Source organism: Brachyistius frenatus, unplaced genomic scaffold, assembly GCF_029030835.1.
Source record: "Brachyistius frenatus isolate BFR_SWC_R1_liver_20210118 unplaced genomic scaffold, ASM2903083v1 Contig_1, whole genome shotgun sequence".
In the NCBI taxonomy this organism is placed as follows: domain Eukaryota; kingdom Metazoa; phylum Chordata; class Actinopteri; family Embiotocidae; genus Brachyistius; species Brachyistius frenatus.
In genome coordinates, this window is record NW_027210600.1 from 7,643,662 (window position 1) to 7,666,137 (window position 22,476).

At 42.1% G+C, this 22,476-nt stretch overlaps 3 protein-coding genes across 3 annotated transcripts in view; 2 read left to right on the forward strand and 1 right to left on the reverse strand.

Annotated features, from left to right (window-relative positions):
- sphkap (SPHK1 interactor, AKAP domain containing) overlaps nucleotides 1-6,992 on the forward strand; it is a 32,612-nt gene extending 25,620 nt beyond the window's left edge. The window contains 6 exon segments of the mRNA XM_069723943.1: nucleotides 1,298-1,459; nucleotides 2,378-2,461; nucleotides 5,012-5,061; nucleotides 5,551-5,597; nucleotides 5,600-5,749; nucleotides 5,870-6,992. Of these exon segments, the coding sequence (XP_069580044.1) occupies nucleotides 1,298-1,459; nucleotides 2,378-2,461; nucleotides 5,012-5,061; nucleotides 5,551-5,597; nucleotides 5,600-5,749; nucleotides 5,870-6,025 (649 nt within the window). The 3' untranslated portion in view covers nucleotides 6,026-6,992.
- Nucleotides 6,976-15,987, reverse strand: daw1 (dynein assembly factor with WDR repeat domains 1). Its single transcript, XM_069724062.1, has 13 exons — nucleotides 15,902-15,987; nucleotides 15,635-15,707; nucleotides 14,860-15,004; nucleotides 14,198-14,256; nucleotides 13,969-14,091; nucleotides 13,768-13,867; nucleotides 13,555-13,662; nucleotides 12,790-12,896; nucleotides 12,527-12,629; nucleotides 11,887-12,001; nucleotides 11,621-11,697; nucleotides 8,046-8,208; nucleotides 6,976-7,860 (listed from the first exon to the last, which is right to left on the reverse strand). The coding sequence occupies exons 1-13, from the start codon at nucleotides 15,939-15,941 to the stop codon at nucleotides 7,826-7,828; spliced, it is 1,248 nt and encodes a 415-aa protein (XP_069580163.1). The 5' UTR covers nucleotides 15,942-15,987; the 3' UTR covers nucleotides 6,976-7,825.
- Nucleotides 15,988-17,587: 1,600 nt separating this feature from the next.
- On the forward strand, nucleotides 17,588-21,524 carry slc19a3b (solute carrier family 19 member 3b). The gene is made up of 8 exons (XM_069690778.1): nucleotides 17,588-17,737; nucleotides 17,950-18,129; nucleotides 18,401-18,566; nucleotides 18,823-19,138; nucleotides 19,281-19,432; nucleotides 20,458-20,650; nucleotides 20,967-21,108; nucleotides 21,372-21,524. Exons 1-8 carry the CDS (start codon nucleotides 17,588-17,590, stop codon nucleotides 21,522-21,524), a joined length of 1,452 nt encoding a protein of 483 aa, XP_069546879.1.
- Nucleotides 21,525-22,476: the final 952 nt, after the last annotated feature.

Sequence of the window (22,476 nt, forward strand, 5' to 3'; positions counted from 1 at the left end):
AAGGTCAATCTGTCTGACTAGAATAAGAGAAAGAAATAAAGAACCACATGATTATTTTTCAAATAAACATTTAAGTGTATGAAAATCGGCACTAAACAAATAAATTCCAGTTCTGCTGTGTACCAAAGCTATTCCTAGACTGTGGCAGAGGATCTATTTACTGGAAAAACTAATCTCTTTTAGCTGTGTGCGAGGTTTGACAAACCTTTGGCTAGGCTGTGACTCACGCTGTGGGTGATGTACTGTGCGCACAGAGAGCTTTTAGTGGCTTCATCTTTTATACACAGAGGGGCTGTTGAACTCAATCAGTACAAGCTGCAATCACACTTGGCTAACACACTAGAATTCATAGGTAGTCATATAGATTACATTGGCTGACCTAAAGGAAATGAAGAATTTTGGGTGTTGCATTGTTAGACATGGTCGGTCTTACGTGTCAAACCAGACTGACACTTCAGCAAGACAAGGACTCAGCACGGTGGCGAGATTCAGTCTAATTCTAAAAGCGCAAAGTCTCTTGAGTGACCTTTCACGGGAGGCAGAAGAGCAGGGATGCTCCCAGAGGACATGCTAGTTAATATTCTGGGGTAATGCAGACTGGAGCATACTGCATACATAAATACAGTATAATCCAGTATAGTATAGAAGCTATATGCATATGGTGGAAAGTAAAAAAAAAATAATATCCAGATAAAATGTAGATCCTCAAAACAAGCCATGTTTAACAGTTACTGTAAGAAAAAGATACAAGTCACTTAGGCCACAGGAGAGTCACAAGACGTGCTCTTTTTCACTTGACAATGCATCTAATCCAGAAACAAGTGGAGCGCATCTGTTTATTCCTTGTGTCAGGCTGGAACTCAATCAATCGCCTCGTCAATAAAACCTTATTTCCCTCTAGAGTTGTTGAGGATGGCAGCCCTCAATCATCTAATTATGACTTAATTTAATCAGTTTCCTGAAAAACACTGACAATCCCAAAGGCCCCATGGGAAATGCAGTTTGCTGATGCATTAGAGACATTGAAATTGAATAGCTTTCTATGTACGTGGTGAGTTGATAGTTCAAATTCTAAAGGCTTGTCATTTTTACAGGGTTAATGTTCATGTTAAGAGCAGAAATTGTCCCATCACTGCCTTTTAAAAATGCATTTCAGTTTGAACAAAACTGTGTTTTACAGCACATGACAGAACAGTAAATACAGGAACAAGAGAACAACAGCCAAAAGTTAACTACACATTGCAGCAGACTACCAGTTGATGGTCACTCCCACCATCTTGCGGTTTGCTCTCCCCAGCAGTGAGAGGGAAAGGCCAGCTGCGCCGGTGGCTGCAGTAGTGAAGAGGGACAAGCGTTCTATGAGTGCTAGCAGTGAAGAGAGCACGGGGAGCTGGTCTCACATAACCCCCGAAGATGACCCCCAAGAGGAGACCAGTAGTTTTATCCAGCTGAGCGAGGGGTCAGTAACCGTTGCTCCTTGATATCCCGCTCCAAACGCTGCTAATCTCACCCTCACCCCACTCTCATTGGCCCATTGCTACTGACACTCGTGTTCTCCTGTGCCAATGCCAATTTACTCCCTGCTGCTGTGATACCCACACCTGCTAAAGCAGTGTTTAGCACAGAGCTCACTCCACAAAACCACACAGGGCTAAACCCTGTCCAGGGTCCGCTACATGCAGTGGTACAGGGCTGTGACATCACATACCTAAAGACTGATCCAGAAGATTCGCTACACCATCCTCTGCTTCTTCAAAGTCTCATTTGTTTATCCAACTCACAGTGTGGAGTCACAGCTCTGTGTTGAGGATGATGCTCTGCTTTGCCTCAAATAGTAAAGTAATAAGCTACAATAATGGGCCAAATAACTTTACTAACATCAAGTAAGTATCTTAAACTGCATGTGTAGTTTAAATAGTAGAAGCTGGAAGGTTCTATGAGCTCAGTGCAGCAATGACTTAAGGTTTTTAATGGCAAAAATAGTTGTCTACCCCACCATAACACTTGCTGCTCCTCGCAATTTCTCCATCTACCTGCTTCCTTTAACTCCACCTCATCCCTGATCCATGTTGCCGGCACAAGGGCATGGCTGCCAGCCTTGCCTGTCCACCCTACCCACCTAAACTACCTCCAGATCTCCTCATCCCCATATTCAGGCGGGCTTGCTGCCAGACTAAAGTCACCAGCTCTCCCGGCTTGAGCGTCCAATTCTGCTGCAGCTGCTATTTATATATTAATCACCAGCTAATAAACATGACCTGCATCCCCTGCGCTTGGTAATTGTTCTCAGTCAGCGATCATGTTGGATGTCTTAAGACAGCATATAAATGACACTATCACTCGTGGGTTTGTTTTTTGTTTTTTTTTGGTTTTACAGGAATGGAACCAGCAGCACATCTAGCCTAGGCCTGGCAGACCTGGACGCTTTTTCTGATGTGCCCACTCAGAGCACAGTAATCAGGTATATGTCACTGTCACAAGCCGGTGTTGATATATTTTTCATTATTGTGTCACTATCATGTCCATCATGACATGATTTTAATACGGCAGAGAAGTGCAGTTATTGCTTTTTCTTCAATTCTCACGCTCAGACATTCTGCAGAGACGGGTCTATTGTCACTCCAGCACAGATAATCATCTTGTCTTTAATAGACATAACAGACATATGAGGGGTGATTAAAAAGTTCAGAGACTGTTCCTGTTGTGCACGAACAGAGTGCAGCACAGTGACGTTCACGGAGCAGGAGGAAGCTATAACTTTTGCAAGCGAGTGTTCCAAGTCATGTCACTTGATCATCATAGACACCTGAGCTACACATGTTTTTTTATGACCTCCGGGAAAGAGCATTTGTGATTTCACCACGGACTTCAGCAAGAATGCCCATTTCATTTTGCGTCAAACATTTGGGGACCAACGAGAAGTCGCAGAGAGCCAAATCCGACATGCGGGGTTGGTGGTGAGCGATGGATTTCCTGTTGCAGGTGAAAAATGCGTCATCATGTTGAAGAAACCGGGCGATTTGCGTCAAATGTTTCCTCTTAAACACCTCAGAACGTCACAGTAGAACTCTGTATTGACAGTCTGATCCTGAGACCGAATATACGAGACTGGATCAATAAGTTCTGAGACCGTTCCTGTTGCGCGTAAATGATGTGCAGCACCGTGACATGCATAGGGCAGGAGAAAGGTATGACCCAAATGAGCAAGTGTTACAAATGTCATTCCTTGATCAAAATCAGCACCCGAGTTACGCAGGTTTTTTTGTGAGCAGCATTTCAGGAGCACAGCGATTTGTCTGGTAGACGTGACCAGAGGATGCGCATTAAATGTTGTGTCAAACTCTGGAAATTTGACAGCAGAGGCCCTTAAAATGCTTCAGAAAGCTTGTGGTGAGGAAGCAATGAACCAGCCTGGGAGTTTTATGTGACATTTACATTTCCAAGGCGCAGAACGTCACTGTCCCCAACTGAAAAAAAAAAAAAAAGGCGAATCGGTTCAGGTGGATTTTCTTTGGCATTTGCAGGGTTGTGCACTGTGAATTAATTAGTCAGACTGTCAACACGGAGCTCTACTGCGATGTTCCGAGTTGTCTAAGGGGAAGAAATCGAGTGCAAATAACCCGAACTGTGGCACGATGGCACTCGGGTCCTGCAAAAATGACAACGAGCCTGCTCACAGCGGAATTAAAAGCCTCGTGTTGCTCGCCCGCAATAAAACAATTGTTGCACCCATCCTCCCCCTGGATTTGTCTCCCTGGTACTTCTTTCTGCTCCCCATTAATGTGTCACAACGTTGACGTACGCTCTCTGCTAAAGTTGCAGGCGCGTAAAACATCGCCAACGCGCCGGGACCACTACTCACAAAAGCGCGCGTAATTCGGGGTTCTGAGTTTGGTAAAGCGACAAAAAAAATGTTTTAACGCTCATCAGAGTTATGCCATCCTCCTTCCCCGTGCACGTCACGGTGCTGCACATTGTGCACTAACAGGTTGAACTCCCGACCTCGCGTCCCTTCTTCAGTCTCGGACGGTGACGTTCTGTTCCCCTCAAAACACCTCGCCCAGCTCAGTGCTTCATTGCCGTAGACTTTATGAAGCATGTCAAATGTCTCTGGTGCCAATTTCCTGATTTTTTTTTATTTTTTTTTTTACACAAAGTTGGATGTGCTCCCTCTGCTCAAGTCCACGGTGAAATCACAAATGCACTAGTGCTCACAATTTTTTTTTAAACTGCCCAAGTTTACAACATGTTTACAGCCTGATACGAAGGCAATTTTGGGCTCAACAGCTAATTTCCCCGTTCCTGTAAGGGGGTATACATACCCACATATATATATTATTTTTGTATAATTCACCAAGTTGTGAATAATTAAGGACGGGACTGCTTTGAATGACCGGTTGGTGTCGTGACAGTTGGCTAGCTCTCTGCAGTTGACCAGGCCTTGTTCGACCTGCCTCTGCTCCTTCCATGCACCACCTCTTTGCTTTTGATTTTTGATTTTGCTGTCGGTAAGACTGAGACAGGCACTACCGAGATGGCGACGGGCCAGAAACACCTATAACCGAGCTTCAAAACCGCTCCTCAGAAAACCTGTGGGTGACGTCATCCCCAGCCGACTGCATCTATTCTATTCTATTCTATTCTATTCTATTCTATTCTATTCTATTCTATTCTATTCTATTCTATTCTATTCTATTCTATTCTATCATCTCGACTGTAAAGATTTAGTTTAGCAGTGCATTCTCTCTCTATATATATATTCTATAAGCATTCTATAAATACAATGTGTAGTTTTTACAATTAGTTTTTTGGGATGTGTTAAACAAACAGGACTGTTCCCCCGCCAATCTCAGCTAAGCTAAGATAACCGCTTTTGGACATTGCTTAATATTTCCCATACAGACATAAGTGGTAGCGATTTTCTCATCTAATTCTTGGGAATAAAGCAAATTAAAAAATATCTCCAACAATGTTGGACTGTTTACTAAATTACATTTTCCTTTCCTCACAGCGAGGAGACCGAGAAAGGCCATCAGGCAGGAACTAAAGGAAATGTCTTTGGTAAGTGTCGTCATGGATTTTTATGACATCTCGGTGTCATTCACCTGCTAATTATTCCTCACCAGGAACCCTCGAGGCACAGTATGTGGTTATTCTCTGAGATTGACCTGTCAAACTGATGCGCTTGAATAGAGGCAATTGTCTTTTATGAATTCAGGACGGTCATAGATAAATAAAATAAAAGGGTCCGTAGCTCGAAAAGTGTCTCAACATTATATTCATCTTTGTTTAACGGGTCAAACAAAGATCATCCCAAAGCAAAACCGAGCTCAGCATATTTTTTACTTTATGAAGCTGAACATGCCGTGTGATTGCGCGAGAGGGTTTTGTATGTTGGCTTTTGATGTCGCAGCAAGTAGAGAACAGAAAGAATTGTCCGCGCAGTCCCACGGTGCTTTGACGGTGAGGCGTGAGCATAGTTAACACCGAGGCGCGTAGCGTAGAGATGACCCATCGACACGGTACGACCTGGCACGTGTCATCTTTCAGGGGGCGGTTCAGCGAGGACGGCAGGTGGCGGCGGCGGCGGCGGCAGCAGCACCTCAGGGAGCTGTTGGTGGTAAACTGTGATCTCGAGTCGGACTGTGTGGACACGGAGCTGAGAGTGGCCCTGCAGTGGATCGCTGCCTCCGATTTGGGCCTTCCTGGTCTCTTCTTCAGGAAGTCCAAAGAGAAGAGGGTTGCAAAGGTCGGCACAGTTGTTGGAAAGTCACATTAAAGCAGCGGAATGAATACAGAACTGACAGACATTTATCCACAAAATGAAACTGATGACCGTACATTTACTCTGTTTTCGTTTTCTCTTAAGTTCCAGAGGGTGGTCCACCTGATGTCTCAGAAGGCGTGGCGGATTACAGACTTGTTCAGCGCTGTGGTTCAATTCTGTAAGCTGCAGGAGAAAAAGGAGGAGGCCAACCGTTCTCTCCGGGCCAGCCTGTTTGATTGGCTGTTGGAGACCCTTTAGGATGGACTAACCTCCTCATACTGCGAACGCACATGCTCACTTCCTTCTCTCACACTTGTGACACATTCCCAGCCCGTTTGCCCGGGCCATGTGTGACCACATCAAGCGTCTGCTGCTGCGACGCACTCGGCATACTTGAGAAATTCATACCTCTCGCCCTGTCCATGAAGGTTGCGTTTTATGTCTATTCGCAGCGACGAATGGACCTGTGTCCCTTTAAGAGCATGTGTTTTGTTTTCAGATTTACAACACGCAGTACGCTGCAAGTACACGGGTTGGACCTTTCTGGTCGATATGAACTGAGCCCTTAAGCGATTATAGTCACCAGGTTGTAACTGCTCCAGATTATACATAAATATATATATTTACAGATTCTCACAACCAATTTATGTATTTATTTACTTACTCCAAATGAACACATGACACAAAGTACTTATACAGCACAGGAAAATCAGGTTAAATTCTCCCCACAGATCAACATGCTCAAACCTTTTGTATTTGTAAAAGAGGCTGTTCAGATGTGAGCCCAGAAAAAGTCCTTTCACTTTCTCCTGATAGCCACTTACCTAGCATTAGCAAATCATCCATGTGTTTGTTGTGTTCATTGGCCAACATACCAGCTCTGTTGTGACTTTGAAATTCAGTTCTAAGTAAGATGTTATTTTGGTCAAGTTACTTGAGAACTGATTATTTTGGATAGCTGTACTGTATATACTGTAGATTTGGAACTGCTGCACCTTGGAGTAGTGGACTGCTCTCTAGCTTTTACTATGTCTGACAGACAGAGTAAGGTTTGTAATGTTGAATTTGTGTGTGGATCTGGTCTGTTTATTTCTCTACTTAGTGGTAATCTAGTGTTACATCAGCATTGGGGGGCGGGGGGAGCACATGATTCAGCTGTAAACTCTGTCACGGTAGAACTGAATGTATTTATCTTTTGACATCAATAAATTTCTGTGATGTGAAATACAAGCACTCTTGAATATTCGTAACATTTAACAGAAAGAAAATTTTCTCTTTTTTGGAAATTTTAAAAGGGAAATTTTCTCTTTCTGGGAAATTTGGAAAAGGAAATTTTCCATTTTTTTTTGGACATTTTGAAAGGGAAATTTCCCTTTTTTGGAAGTTTTGAAACGAAATATGCAAAAAAAGTACTACTATAGCAAGTCGTCCAAAATATGTCCAAAAAGTCATAATACAACATGCCGTCCAAAATATGACCAGAAAGTCATACGAATTTCATCCTTTTCAGACGTAAGGATACCGCGTTATATTTTTCATCGTTCTTAGACGTCAGGGACCCCCTTATGTTTCTTATGCTTTTCGGAGGTAATACTATACTATACTATAACAGTTCATCCAAAATAAGAAAAAAAAGTCATAATACGGCATGTCGTCCAAAATATTTAAAAGAAGTCATACTTTAGTATTTCACCCCAAATGTAAAAAAAAAAACAAAAAAAAAACAAGTCGTATTATGGAATATTGTCAAATATGTCAAAAAAAATATCATACTTTGATGTGTCGTCGACTACGTCAAAAAATATCATACTTGTCCTCAGAAGAGCTCCACTGAGAGGCTTTAGAGAGGTGGTGTGAGACGGTGTTGAAAAGAGTTTTTGACACTGAAAACCACAAAAATATCTTCACGAGGATGTCAGGACAATCAATAAAGCACCAGAAACGTTACAACATGGGACCTTTAACAGATGCAGATTGTATGTTGCATTAAAAACACAAATTGATCGGCGCGTCCACGCGCACGTCCGCCGGAGCCTGTGACGGGTCAGCGGAAGGGGGTCAGTACCAAATCCGGCATGTGTTATCCTTGCTGCCTGCAGGGGAGCACAGACACAAACAGGTGGCTGCGCAGAAGGACACAGCTGCATGCTTTTCATCTCAAATGTGCAATTAAGCATTTGTGACGGCTGGTGAGCAGGAGTTTTATTCACCGCTCGAAGCTCCAATTTTTAACGGTGCGGGGTCGACAGATGTGGCGTGTGCGTAGACAGTTACGCACCTGTAATGATGGTGTCGCCCTCGTAGTTGAAGACACAGGAGAAGATTTCGTCGCTGTGCCCCTCCAGGACTTGCAGGCACGCCCCGGACCGAACATCCCACAGACGTGCCGTCTTGTCTGAGCTGGCGGTCAGGACCCTGCTGCCCTGGGGGCTAAAGCAGATCTACCAAAAGAGACAGAGGCAGGAGAGTCAGCCTCGTGCTACGTGAGCGACGGAGTGCCGGATAAGAGACGACGAGGGAAGGGAGATGAGCGGCCATGTCGGCAGCATTATTCCGCAGAGCTCATTTAATAGAAGAAAAATAAATGCACCGGTGGCACTACTTAGTGAAGGCAATAGAGTATTGTGAAAATCATGGCCAAAGCTGATTGTGTTAAAGCTCCCTGAATGGTTTTCTATTCCGACGGTAGGGTGAAGGAATGGATAATTACATAAAGTTGACCCCAGATGGTCATGGAAGCGAAGTACGCTTTTATTGAAAACTCCAAACCGTGCGCTAAGGGCAATGGAAATGGAAACTGACTGCAGAAGAAGCTGACGGAAGACGATGACAATGTAAGCTACGACAGGTGAAAAAATTGAAAGGAGAAAGATCAAAATGGAGGGAATAGAGATAGAGCATAAGAAAGGAGTACTGGGACCAAGTATCAATGGGATCAATGCCGTGTGAAAATGTCATATAGCATAATAATTCTATTCTCATTTCCTAAATTGTCGGCAGTCCCTCCTGGATTTTGCCGAGTTATTTTGTAATAGCTGCGATTTTGCGGGAGATTTTCTCAAAAGTTGGGATGTAATTTGCAAATTTTAGTCATTGAGTTTTTTTTGTGGTAAATTGTGGAAACTAGAAAAAAATTGCAATTCAAGGAAAAAAAAAATGTTGTTTTTAAGTTCTACCTATTAAAAAGTAATATGTCATCACTTCTTTCGATAATATTATGCTACATATTACTTACGGATTATAATATTGATTGATTTATTTATTGAACCATGGGCCTCAAAGTAACAAAGAATTCATGAAAGTGACGCAGCTTTACAAAACGGGACAATCTGTGACTAATATACTAATATAGAATACAAAGGCTAAATCTGCTGTCAAAATAAAAGCTTAATTTAGCACGCTGTACACACACACACACAAAAAAACTGCACTCTCTTATAACTTGAAGTGTGTAAACAGCTAAATTAACATACAGTATTCCTAACTTGAACAAAGACCCCATTTTCCACAAATGCCATCACTGGAGTTTGTTTTGCTGACAAGAGGAGAGGGTGACGGGCCTTATTGATGGGAAGTGAGGAGTTATTTTCGTTAACAAAGCTAGTATTTTTTTTCCAAAATTGCAAGCTCTCACAAATATTCCGGAAATTGCTTTACTTTGTGTCTGTGCCTTCCAGGCTCACGATCGCAGTAATTAACACAAAGCAGCCGGTTCTTTGAAGAGCTCCAGAGAGATGTAAAACTACACTGAGATGTTTTTGGTTTTTTTTTGGTACTGAAAAAGCCACAGAAGAATCTCTTTATGGATATCAAGAATGCTAATATGTTGTAAAACACCAGAACAGTCTGAAATCTTTTGAGTTACCAATTTTAGAGCTTTCTTTATTGACTTTTTAACCCGGGGCTGCAAAAGTGCCTTGTACTCAGGACTCCTCCTCTTCTACTTTGAAGCATTCTGCGAATGTGCTCTACAAAATGTTATGAGTTTTCCAGGTTGTCATTTTGGCATCATCTAAGTGTCCGAATAAAGTCAATGGCGCGTGCAAGGTGGAAATGAAAGGATTGCAAGCAAGGACATTTGAAAGACAAAAGGTGTGAATTTCTGACATGACATGCTGCAGTTTATACACTGGAGTCCAAATAGAAATACACACTCAGGTCTTTGGAATCAGTCATTCCATTACCAGTCCAATCATTTATATATATATTTTTTTTATAAATAAAAAAAAAATGGTATCAAGGTGAATTAACTAGAGGACAGACTGAGACAAGCCTACTGAGCAAGACACTGAAATAGAAGCACAAATCCGCGAAGTAATGGTTAAGAAGCACGGAGAGGAGGGGGAGAGGTGTCCTGTTAGGGAGAGATTAGTGTCATAATCCTCTGGAATCATCCTCCATCCAGCCTATTTTATTACCGGCTGTCTGATGTTCACTAAAGACATACACAGAGAAGCCTCTGAGCCACAACCTGTGGAAAACGCGCTCGCGTGCGGAGCGCCGACACCAGACCAACAGTGAATGGGGGGAAAAAATCCACTACGCGGGGTTAGCGGTCTTTTTTAAGGATGTGGGATTACATGTGATTACGCGGCGGTGACGCGTGCGCTCCGAGTTCAAAGACACAAACTCGGTTTATGCTCACCGACGGACAAAGGTGACCAAAAAAAAAACAAAAAAACCATCCTGAAGCCTGGATTTCCTGTCCCGGCACTTGAGCGTCATGCTTTATCCCGAATCTCATTCTCAGCTGCATCCACTAACTTGTCGTTTGCGCCCCCGCGGCTCATTACAACAATACTTAATCAGTCAGTATCATTTGAATGTGAAGATAATGCTCCAATTACATTTCTAAACATGAGCCTTGTTGCATAGTTGTCAAAGTCAAAAGTTACCTGGAGGTAAATTTGGCCCAATTTGCGTGACATCAATTTTGTAGCCATAAATTAATCAATTAATAGAGTCAGATCTAATCTAATTTAAACACAATTTGGACTCATTTCTGTGCTACTTCATATTATTAATTGAATGCTAAACATTATAACCCCATTTCAAAAAGTGTAAATAAAAACAGAATGCGATGATTTTGCAGATCATGTAAAACCCATATTTAATTAGGAATAAACTAAAGACAACGTATCATGTTGAAACTGAGAAATGTAGTTTTATGAAGAATATATGCTCATTTTAATTTCACGCCAGCCATGCGTTTCCAAAAAGTTGGGGACTTTTGGAAACGGTGCTGTTGACTCTTGTTATATCTTTGTCTATATATTTAGTCTATAATAGAGACAAAATGATAACATTTTCAGCAACAACAACAACAACTTCAATACAAAATCTTATTGCCGAACAAAGCCTCACGAAACAAAAGCTAGCTCGTGAACAGGGTGAGACTTTAGCTTTTCGGTGATTACACCTGTCACGATCCTGAAATTTGAGTCGACACATAAATGTCATATAAATAGTTGTGACTGATGATTCGTTTGTCTTTTTGTCTTTAAAAACTCATGTGTGATTGTGAAACATATTTTGCTCATGGGAAACATTTTCTTTTGGAACATTTGCACGGTGTAATGTGTGAAGCCCATGTAGCTTCCGATATGAAAACCCTTCCACATCCCCCCCCCCCCCATGATATCATATTTTGCAACATGTGGTAAACATTTTGTCACACACGTGATCACGTGTGTCCCATGCGGAAAACGTGTTGTTGTTGTTGTTGTTGTTTTTTTTCTTTAAGGGAGCCGTTTTTAATAAACATTCATGGAAACGACTATAACAGCTTCAGCATCGGCTTAAATAATTGTAAAAATGACTTGTGTGATAGGTGTTTTGGGTTCACTGACTTACCTTGGAGATCTCTCCGTCATGGCCCTCCAGGGTCACCAGACACTGATGTGTGGTTGCGCTAAACACTCGCGCTGTACCTGAGAACGACGAGGACAGACAGGGTTTCCAGTCTGCACCGACAGTCCAGTTTTACTTCTCAAAATGTTGATTTTTATCAAAGGAAACAAGTATAACATAAACAACAATCGCTGTATTTACAGTCGTAAAGAATAGCATGACTTTGCTATTAACGTAAATGTAGCAGTGAATGAAATCGTCAGGCTCACCATCAGCCGAGGCAGTAGCAATGAGCTGACCGCCTAAATCAAAACATACATCCAGCACTTCTTCCTTGTGTCCGACTAGCGTGGCCACGCACTTCCCACTGACTGCCTCCCACAACTGCAAACACATTTGCACAGAGCAAGAAAAAAAAAAAAAAGACATAACTCTGCACACTCGGGCACGATTCACATAAGCACAAAAAGTGGAACGCGCACACATGCGGACGCGCAATATAATAAAAGATCCATCGCAATTAGCCGTGAGGCGTCTGAAGTAGCTTTTTTTTTTTTTTTTTCGTCATCTTCCCCCGGAATAATGCAGTGAGGCGGAGAATTCGTTCACGTGAGGGTGACTCATCTTGGCATAATTAAGGAATCAGGATTTCATTTTCCTACTTGAAATGATGGTGACCTTAGAGACCGGATGTGGGGGAGAGATGGAAGGTGAGAAATGGAGGACAAGAGAGAGTATGAATGACGGATTCCATCCATCTCAAGTACCTGCGGTAGTTTAAAATGCTAAGTGACAATTATTGTGCAAACGATTGCAGCGGGCGACGGACGTTATCCCAGGAGGTGAGGAAGGATTTTGGCAAAACTAACGGCGGGTTTGTTAAAAAGTCTTTGAGTGATGATGGGTCACCTTGCAGGTTTTGTCCATGGAACCTGTGACTATGAGGGAGCAGTCCCAGTTAAACTGAACATTGCTTATTTCTCCCGTGTGACCTATCAGAGCGTGGACACGTCTGAGAAAGAAAACACAGAAGGAAAAAAAAAAGCATTAAAAAAGCATTAGCAAACGCTGTTCACTCTTATGTGCAAAAAAGCTAGAGGTGTTCCACATGTACGGTAATGACAAACGCACACAACAGCGCATACATCGTAATAACAATGGTGACAGCTGACCTTCCTGAGGCAACATCCCATATGGCAACCGTGTGATCGAAGGAGCCAGTGACAAGCTGATTCCCTACCGTGTTGAAGCACAGAGAGAGGACCTCCGCAGTGTGACCCTGGATGGAATAAAAACAGAGAGCATCACCCCTCGCCGTCCCGCCTCTTCTCCCTCTTACGAGACCTGTTTTTCCTCATGCACATGTTTTAAACTGCAAATATATATATATATATATATATATATACATACATATATATATATATATATATTATAATAAACATAAAACATTTAGCTTACACGGTTGATTTTAAATTCTTGGAATAAACTATAAATACAAGAGCAAAACGCTTTAGATGATCTTTTCTGTTGACTGCTGTCAGTGTGACTTGATTCTTCATGCTCCTGACACAGAGCCAGCCAGCCAAGCCAAACCGCTCACGCCACGGACCCACGTGCAGTCTGCACATCAAAGACGACTACTACACTCCTCCCCCTCAGGTGGGAGTTATGAGAGCATTATTAAACAGTCCCCGTCCCGTCCCGTCCCCCCCCCCCCCCCACCCCGTCCCCCCAATCAGATCACGTTGAACAGGCGAGGCGGTAACAACGCTGTCAGTCATCAATTAACAGCATTCAGTTTAGGAATCATTTACACTCGCGCGGGTGAATTAAAAGGGACTTAAACCGCGGTGAAGCAGAGTGAACGCGTGCCGAGTCACAATGCCAGAAAGAAAAGCGCAAAAGGAGTAAAAAAAAAAAAAAACGAGGTAACTCACTGTCAGCGTGGCCACCTCCTCCCCGCTCTCCACGTCCCACAGCTTGGCAGTGGTGTCCATGCTGCCCGTGGCCACCAGTGTACTCTGGGGGTTGAACGCCAGGCACACCTGCACCATACACAAATGTCTCTTTTACAGTTCCATGCGTTTGATACCCGCTTGCAAAAAAAAAAATCAAACGGGATATAAAGTAAAACAGATCGTCATACATACTATTTCTGCCACATGTCCCCGAAAAGTGTGAAAACATTTGCCGGTCGCGGCGCACCACAGTTTGCAGGTCTTGTCGAAAGATCCGGTGGCGATCTTGTCTCTTTTGAGTTGGAAGGAAGATGGAAAACGGTCCAGTTTTAGGATAAACACCACAAAGCAATGCGACTCTTCGTGTGTTGCGACTGACTCGAGCTCATTTACCCGTAGGGATTGTTGAACGCAATTGCGTACACCACGTTTCTGTGGCCCTCAAGCATGTGCAGCTCTGCGCCTGAGGCCGTGTCCCAAACTCGACATGTCCTGTCGTAACTCCCAGTTATAAACCTGCGGAGTGGGGGGGGGAACAGACGAGTAAAGCGCAATTTTATTTATTTTTTATTTTTTTTAAATTTCCAAAGCGCCCGACTAGTAGTGCATGTTAGAAACCCACCTTGACCCCGATTTGTCGAAGGCAACGTTTGTCAGCGGCAGTATGTGCGCCTTCAGGTCCTTGGAAAGAGAACAGAGAAAGACAATTGGAGAAATATCCTTCCCGACGCCGCACGCTGCTGTGATTGACTTCATTGGTATTTAATATTACTCGTGTCGTTCAACTTTTGGCACGCTTACTTTGTCTTCTAATCCTAAAAACGTAATAAGCTGACCACTGCTGCTCTCTAGCGCCTCTTTGGAGCACCGACTTCTAGTTTTACAATTCACACTCGTACATTTCCACTAATACAAATAACATTCACATATCGTGGAGCTCATATTCTGCTGCCTTTAGTTGAAGTGGACGACAATTTTATCAACCAAAGTCATTTCACCTGCCTGTGTAGAATATAGTAAAAAAAAAAATAAAAAGATTTGCACAAGGCAAAATTAACCAGAATTCCTTTAGTTTCTCAATATGCAACACATCATATGTGCCAAGTTTGTGCAAACAAAGAATAACTTCCTTTACTTGTTTCATTAAAAAACCAGACATATATTTTACAAACCTGCCAACGGACCTTGGGCAGCTTGGAGGACATGTATTGCATGTAAATGACGTGCCACTGTTTATTTGTTTATTACTGTCCCAACAATACGAGCATGAGCCGAGTGTCTGACCTTGCAGAAGCAGAACCTGTGGTGGTCCTGCTGGCCCTGTTTCTGCTGAAGTCGGAGGACCAGCTCTTTGACCTGCTCAGCCCGGGACTCTGTGATCAGAGGCTCCGACTGTCTGATTTCTGCCACCAATTCATCTGGATCTGTCCTATAAAGGAGGGAAAATGCAGATTACTTGATTGCACGAAATGAAAAAAGAAAAATACTAGCAAACATTTTATATATATTTTCAGCGAATCTCTAAAAAAAATAAAATAATAACAATTCAAGTCCAGAGAAGATGCTCTGTTAGATATGAAATGCAGCTTAACAAGCATTAAATCCAGCCTTTAACCCAAGTATAGTTCACCAGCAGGGGAAAAACTCCTCTAGTTAGATTTAAGCACACTTTTGAGTGTCACAATGAGCCGAGCGGATTTACTTTTGTTATTCCCATTGAAAGTTTGATTTGTATCCACACACACAACAACAACAAAAAATACATGTTGTCTTCGTCAAGACAAATGTCAAAATTAAGGACATACAACTACAAACCAATCTTAATCCTACGCGTGCCATGGTTGGACAGTATAAAGGGTGTCAGCCGGCATTAAGTAGTGAAATTTTTTTTTTTATTTTTTGGGTAACACATTCAGAACAGAGCAAATGTAGAAAGGGTAGTTTGGTGATTGACCTCAGGTGGACAAAGTGACAAAACTCCTTCAGAGGTTGTAATGAAATCACACACTTAACCACAGAGTTGTTAACATGTTATGCTGACGTTGTACAACTCACGCACTCTGTAGTCAAATCCAAAAGGTCGATTGATTTGGTCCGTAATAATCCTCCCATCTTGTATTCCAGGATTATACCTGATAGGAAAGAAAGAAAGGCACCAAAAAAAAACAACGAACCGAAGTCGGATAATCAACATTTGAGTTTTGGAGCTCAGATGGCTAAAGGTCGACACAAGTTAAGCTGCAGAAAGTTCATTGCAAAGTGGGAAACATTTCTGTGCAGCACTGTCGTGTTCTCTGGAAGAGAGGCAAGTTTTCGTTTGTATTACCTGGTGGATAATATCTGAGAAGAAACCGCTTGAGTTTCATGCTGCCGTGTATCGAGGTCTCGTCTCATCGCTGGTCAACAAACCGTTGCTACGGCGACCGAGGCGCATGCGCAGTACCAGCGTAAATAAACATCTTCCAGGATTTACGTGACGGGTTGCGGGTTGTATAAAACCTTTTTAAAACGACTAAACACACAACGGTGACACTGCTCCTGTACTTTCGCACATCGTGAGGGCATTACGCGAGGAGCCCTGGGTCTTCATATGTTTCAAGTGTGGCCCAAAGCCCAACTCTTAACACCCGAATTTATGCAATGACGTGAGAGGCACATACTCGGGGAGGGGAGGATTTTGTCCGCCTCCTGTGTCATCCAGAATCTCGCTTAAAATGTGTTTAAAAAAAATTAATAATAATAAATAAAAATATAGAAAAAAAAATCGTTTGCTATGTAGGCTATTGATGCCTCACTATGGATGGACGAGGAAAAAACAGCATTTTGCACTGAATTTCTCTCAATTTGTCAAGGTCATAGTGAAACAAGGCAGTTTACAGACTCCAAACTCAACTTGGGTATATGGCTGAACAATTGGAGTGTAACTGCATATATATTTTTGCACTTACTGTTATCACTGCTTTGTACAGCATTTTCAATGATTCTTGTATAAAATCATATTGTGGGTTTGATTACACAGCAGAGAGATTTATCATCTTTCTTAGCTCAGTGTCCTGGGTTCCTTACACCTCACAACTCCAGGACCGGCTCTTTATTTGGCTCAAGAACATGTAGTTTAACTTTCACACATAAATCACAGGTAATTTACATTAATGTCAAACTCATGTCACTTATGGTGCCGACTATGAACATCCGAACAACCTCTATGCATCCTGGGAAGAACCGTGACTATCCCGACCATTGCCCCCCACCTAGGTGGTTAGATGTCCCCAGCAACCTGTATGTCCATAACAAAGTCTCTCAGGTGTTGGGGGAGCCGTAGCTGTGGCTTAGCCGGTTTTGGAGTGTCCTCGGTGGGTCTGGGAGGCGGATCCTCTGGCTCTGACCCCCGCCCACATCCCCAGATGGGGCCATGGGTCGGTAGGGGGCAAGCCGGTCACGGTGGAGCACCACCACCCGATTTCGTTTGACCAGCCGCACCCTGTACACAGCGTCCACGGGGGGGGGGAGTATCCACAGTAAATCCACAGGAGTACAGAAATTAGTGCCAGAAATACGGAAACAGAAATTAGTCATTGCTTACAAATCATTTCTTATTGATGATTCCGCCTTGTAAGAATTCATTATAAACAATTTTGCCTTTATGCTTTAGAAGGGGGAGACGCTCCACGTGCCTCTCCCCAACAACAGGATGTTTCCTTTTACTGTATAGTCTTCTGTCATGTCCGACATAATCTATCACATACTAGAAGCTTGGACTTATTTCCTCACATCTCACCGACCCTTTCGTTCCCCCAACAAGGTCAAAGTCTTTTGCTCATAAACTGTGAGGAAAGCACGTGCGGATCATAAAGATTACACATGTAAATCGATGAGCACCGATAGCTTCAAGAACACTCAAAGCACTTGATAGTGCAGGTCGTCAGACTTTTCAGTTAAGACTGAGGTGCTCAAGTAGGTCCCCTGCGGATAGAAAAAGACAACCTCCAGGAATTTCTGCTGTGGTAAAAGCATGGGCTGTTGGGCCGAGCTGAAGTCATCCGGATGGGCTTGTCCCACCATGATCCTGTCACTCTATGGGTTTTTTGCTAATTGCAGAGTAGCGGAGCCCTTCCTTACACCATACCTAATTGGACCACACAAGAACATCTCTGAAGAAGTGGTAAGGATTGCAGAAATACATTTTATTATATTCAAACATGTACACACAGAACTATTGTACAGTCTGTATTCATCAAGCACTTTATTTTATGGGAGCACTTATCCGAGAACAACAGCGCTTCAGTTTTGTGACAAGATGTATCTATGCCATAGACAAGAGACGGAAGTGGGATTAGTGATCCTGTTCTCTGGCGCTTGTTGTTTCCCCAACAGTTGACCAACTACCTCTTTCCTATCTGGACATACTCCTACTTGGCCTTTCTTTTCCCTATTTTTCTCCTGACTGATTTCCTGAGGTACAAACCCCTCATTATGCTACAGGGGCTCTTTCTCGTCACCAACTATGTCATACTCTGCTTTGCCCCAGGCCTTCCTGCTATGACCTACCTTCAGGTAAATTAAAACATTTTTCTTGATTATTTTCTGGAGTGAACATAGCTTCTCTGTTTAATTTAGAAATGAACGTGGTGTTGTGTTGTTGACATAATATAAAAAAAAAAAAAAAAACTAAAATACGTCATTAAGGTTGATCTATTTTGGTCTTTTGTTGTCCTGCTGCAATATCTAACATTACTTGACAATGTCTGAATGTTACCAAATCAGTTATACTAAAGAACTCATCACGATCTACATTCTCTTTAAAATTATTTCATCCCATCAACAGGTCAACTATGCTGCAGTGACTTCCACAGATGTGGCTTACTTCTCCTACATTTACAGTGTGATTCCAGTTAAGAATTATCAAAGAGCTACTGGTTACCTGCGCAGTGCGATGCTGGCCGGATATACATTCGGTGCCAGCCTCGGCCAAGTTCTCATCTCTGTCGCAGGTAGGGCTTCGAAGCCTATAATATATTTTGGTATTAAAATGAAAATATATTGAATCTCTGTTGTTTCTACAGAATAAGATAACTAATGTTCTTTAGACATGTAACAAAGATCTCCGAATGCAAAAAGTCTCAACATGCAACTCGCCTTGATGCGTAACAAAAGAAAGTGCAAAAAAAATAAATTGAGAAGGAACTGCGTATAACTGTGCTCAAAAATATGAGCCAGCACTGATGAAGTGTGAACTCTTATCAACAGGGTTGGACTACTTCTACATCAATGCGATCACTCTGGGGATCGTGAGCCTAGCTTTTCTCATCTCGTTCTGGTTGCCCATGCCCAAAAGAAGCTTGTTCTTCAAAGGGAAAGAGACTTCAGCTGTGGACTTGCATTCCCAGAAGGAGAAGGCACAGGGAGAAAACAGGCCTGAGGAACCGGTGATGGAGAAGGACGGAGCAGGCTCAGGGAAAGAGAAGATGGAGAATAACGGCAGCGCTGGCTGGTGCAGCAGGAAAAATATGACCGTGGCGGTACATCTCCTTTGGCAAAGCTTTAGGGAGTCCTACTCTTCCAGGCAATTTCTTTCTCCGATGGTTTATTACTCATTGTGGCATTTGTTTAAATAATGTATTCTCATGGGGTAGTATTTTAAAATAGTAGTGGCCTTATAATTACAGTCATCATCATAATCTGTTGTAACAACTATCACCATGCAGGCACTTAATCTACTGGTCCCTGTGGTGGGCTTTGGCCACAGCTGGCTATGTGCAGGTCTTTAACTACAGCCAGCTTATGTGGGACCATATAGAACCATCTGCCACATCGTCCATCTACAACGGAGGAGTAGAGGCTGTATGCTCTCTAGTAGGTAAGGGTGTTTGGAGACTGGTTCTGTTTAGGAAAAAAACCCACAAAAAACAACGTTATACTATTGTTTCTATTGCTGTAACTTATTACTATTTTAGTCTGATTTAATATCACCTATTTAAAGGAATACTCTGAAAAACTTTGATATTTTTCTTAATATAATTTTTTTTAAAGAAAAGTCAAAAACTCAAATGACATAATCCTAATACTTGCTATTGTTTGTGTAGCCAGAGTGGAAAAAACAACAACAACTTTACACAAATTAACATATTCTTGGTTTTGGTCCTTTCATGGCATATCTCAACAATAACAGAAATAATCTTTCCATTTAAATAAACAGAGCCTTACTAAAGCATTATCATGTACAACTTAAATAGGTCAACGACCGTGTAAAAAGAACATTGATGAAAGAGTGAAAGATGCTTTTGATTGTCACAGTCGAACAGAAAGTAGAAGAGGAGAAGAGTAGGGTGCAGCACAACTACAATGTATAGAGCCAAATAACATTTAACAATATCATTAAAAGCTGCCATGTCTGACAGCACGTAGACTAATAAAAACTCGCCATTAAAAGAGAACGACCATGTTGTTCTAGTTTATATGGGGTAACTGATTAAATTGAAAAAAGTGTATTGATTATGAAAGGGAAGCACTTTGGTCCTTTTGGCTTATACTCAACCTGGTTCAGCACGAGAAGAAGAAGAGTAATTACTTCAATTAAGGAGACAGAGTTAAGGTAATTGCTTCTCTGATTATTGCTGATAGTTGATTCCAAGTGCTGGGTGAAAGTGGTTCATCATAATAGGCAGGTGCTGTGGAGGCCAGCGAAGGCGTGTGCGTGCACAAGGGTTTGTCTTGATTTGAGGCCACATCGCACTTTATAGCAACATTCAAGGAAACACATGTCGGTGTTAGGATTAATGAACGAATCAGGAAATCCCAATAACAAGGATGCAGAGGCACAGTGGAGACATTGTCCACCGCAACGACAGAGTAATTGCTTCATTTTTCTGCTCCGTGGGCCAGGTGCTGCAGCAGCCTTCTCTGTGGGCCACGTCAAGGTGACCTGGGCCGTGTGGGGGGAGCTGGCATTAGGGCTGTTCTCAGCTGTAGGGGCAGGTGCTGTGTTTCTCATGGCACTCACCAGCAATATCTGGGCATGCTACGCCGGTTATGTGATTTTCAAATCCTGCTACATGCTTCTCATCACCATCACGACGTAAGATCATGATAGAATCCCTCCATTCTGCTCCTCAAAATTTGTGAAAAAAAAACATTATAATTACAATTTTCCACTGCCTGAGGTGACTTGGTCAGATTCCTAATTTCTTCTGAGTCACAATTTTAAATCAAAACATAATAAAGTTTAAAAAAAAATAAATTAAAAAAAAAGCAGAAAATACTAATTTACAAGGCTTTACCGTCACTTGTCATCAGTTTTTGTTAATACTATTTGACTTGTCGCTATAAATACTTGTGGCAGTCTAAGAACGTAGTCTGGTTATATCATGATGATGAGCACTTTGCCTTTGTAGGTTTCAGATTGCATCTAACCTCTCCATGGAGTGCTATGCTTTGACCTTTGGGATCAACACTTTTGTGGCGCTCTCACTGCAGACCGTCATCACAGTCACTGTTGTTGATGAGGCTGCACTGGGACTGGACATTGTGACACAGGTATGTTCGTAAACTTCTACACACTTCTTATTTATATGTTAATGGAAGCACACATGGATTCAACACTGATTATCTCCGAGTACAATCACTCTGAAATAAGAGCGTCAGCAGCACAAGATTTCTGTTGAACAGCAAAATACGGGGACGGAGTGACACCTGGTGGTGATCATTAACGGTTGCATGCAGATGTGCTTAAATGCAGATGAAGTCTTGGCACAATTAAAACAATAAATGCTGATGATGACAGAGGTCTCTCCCTGCAGTTCATCATATATGGCAGCTACTACGCCTTCATCTCGCTGCTCTTTCTGATTCGAGGGACCTACACCGCCTGTGTAAACCAACGGTGTCCTGAGCACACCAAAGACCAGCAACAAGAGTCCAGTGTGGAGGTGATGGCTGCTGAACGTTTGTGATCTGAGTCGGTGTTCCATTTGTTTACAGGGGAGTAAATATTTAACGATAATATGTAACTTGTTATCTCTACAATCTAAAGAGGAAGTCATAGAGCATAATAATATGCAGTAATTAGTGATTAGTATTAAAGATAAAGTCCAACGATGTATCTGCTTGCCTGTTTAGTTTGCAACGGTTACGGGTTTTAAGAAGTTACATTTACTCCATTAAGAGTGAAGTACTTGTTTTAAAAGGTAAACTGTACATGTTAAGAGGAATTTTAATGCAGCATACTTTTATTTTGACTAGAGTAGATTGTTGGAGAATTTGATTTACTTTTACTCTGTTTCATTTGAATATAGTCATCATGCTACTTTTACAATTCATTGTGAAGGATCAATAAATCAGGCAGACTTGACTAACATGTTCAACCACCCCTCCGCCCTGCACTCTTTCTGCCACTTGGTTGGCTGGATGGCTGAATGCATTTTAGTCATTTTAAAGACCAGGGAGATGGCATCCTTCATCATCTCACCTCCTGCTCCAATCTCAGAATTATGCTGCTTTTATAGTGTATCACATTACTGTATATTTTGCCATTTTATGAATTGCTGTAATTCAGTTTAGGTGAATAGTGTGGAAATCACTAGTCTTTTTAACGTGTACGCCTGTTTTCAGAAAGAGTATTTTATGTTTGACATAATGAACATGATCCACAGTCCTTTTCCTTATCTTATTAACAGATTTATTTTGATGATATATGATATGGTTAAACAAAGCAAAGAAGGCAATAAAATGTATAGTATAATAATGACGTAACAGTCACATGGTATTTCTTTTTTTATTCTATCCAGAGATACAGACTAATTTGAAGTGAAGTGTGCTGTATATGTGACACCTGATTCGTAAACCTGATTGATGAGAACCTCAGAGAGAGTCAGTCCTATATACATCAAATAAAAGAGGTGGGTA

What these genes read in the sequence shown, in the direction of transcription:
- daw1 (XM_069724062.1), bottom strand. Translation starts at nt 15,941, where the DNA reads ATGAAACTCAAGCGGTTTCTTCTCAGATATTATCCACCAG. An exon ending in CTTTTGGATTTGACTACAGA is followed by an intron (nt 15,005 to 15,634) that starts GTGCGTGAGTTG and finishes CCTCCTTTATAG; the next exon opens with GACAGATCCAGATGAATTGG. An exon ending in ATGACGGAGAGATCTCCAAG is followed by an intron (nt 8,209 to 11,620) that starts GTAAGTCAGTGA and finishes CTCTTTTGGTAG; the next exon opens with ATCTGCTTTAGCCCCCAGGG.
- slc19a3b (XM_069690778.1), top strand. Translation starts at nt 17,588, where the DNA reads ATGGGCTGTTGGGCCGAGCTGAAGTCATCCGGATGGGCTTGTCCCACC. An exon ending in CTGCTATGACCTACCTTCAG is followed by an intron (nt 18,130 to 18,400) that starts GTAAATTAAAAC and finishes TCCCATCAACAG; the next exon opens with GTCAACTATGCTGCAGTGAC. An exon ending in GGCTGTATGCTCTCTAGTAG is followed by an intron (nt 19,433 to 20,457) that starts GTAAGGGTGTTT and finishes TCCGTGGGCCAG; the next exon opens with GTGCTGCAGCAGCCTTCTCT.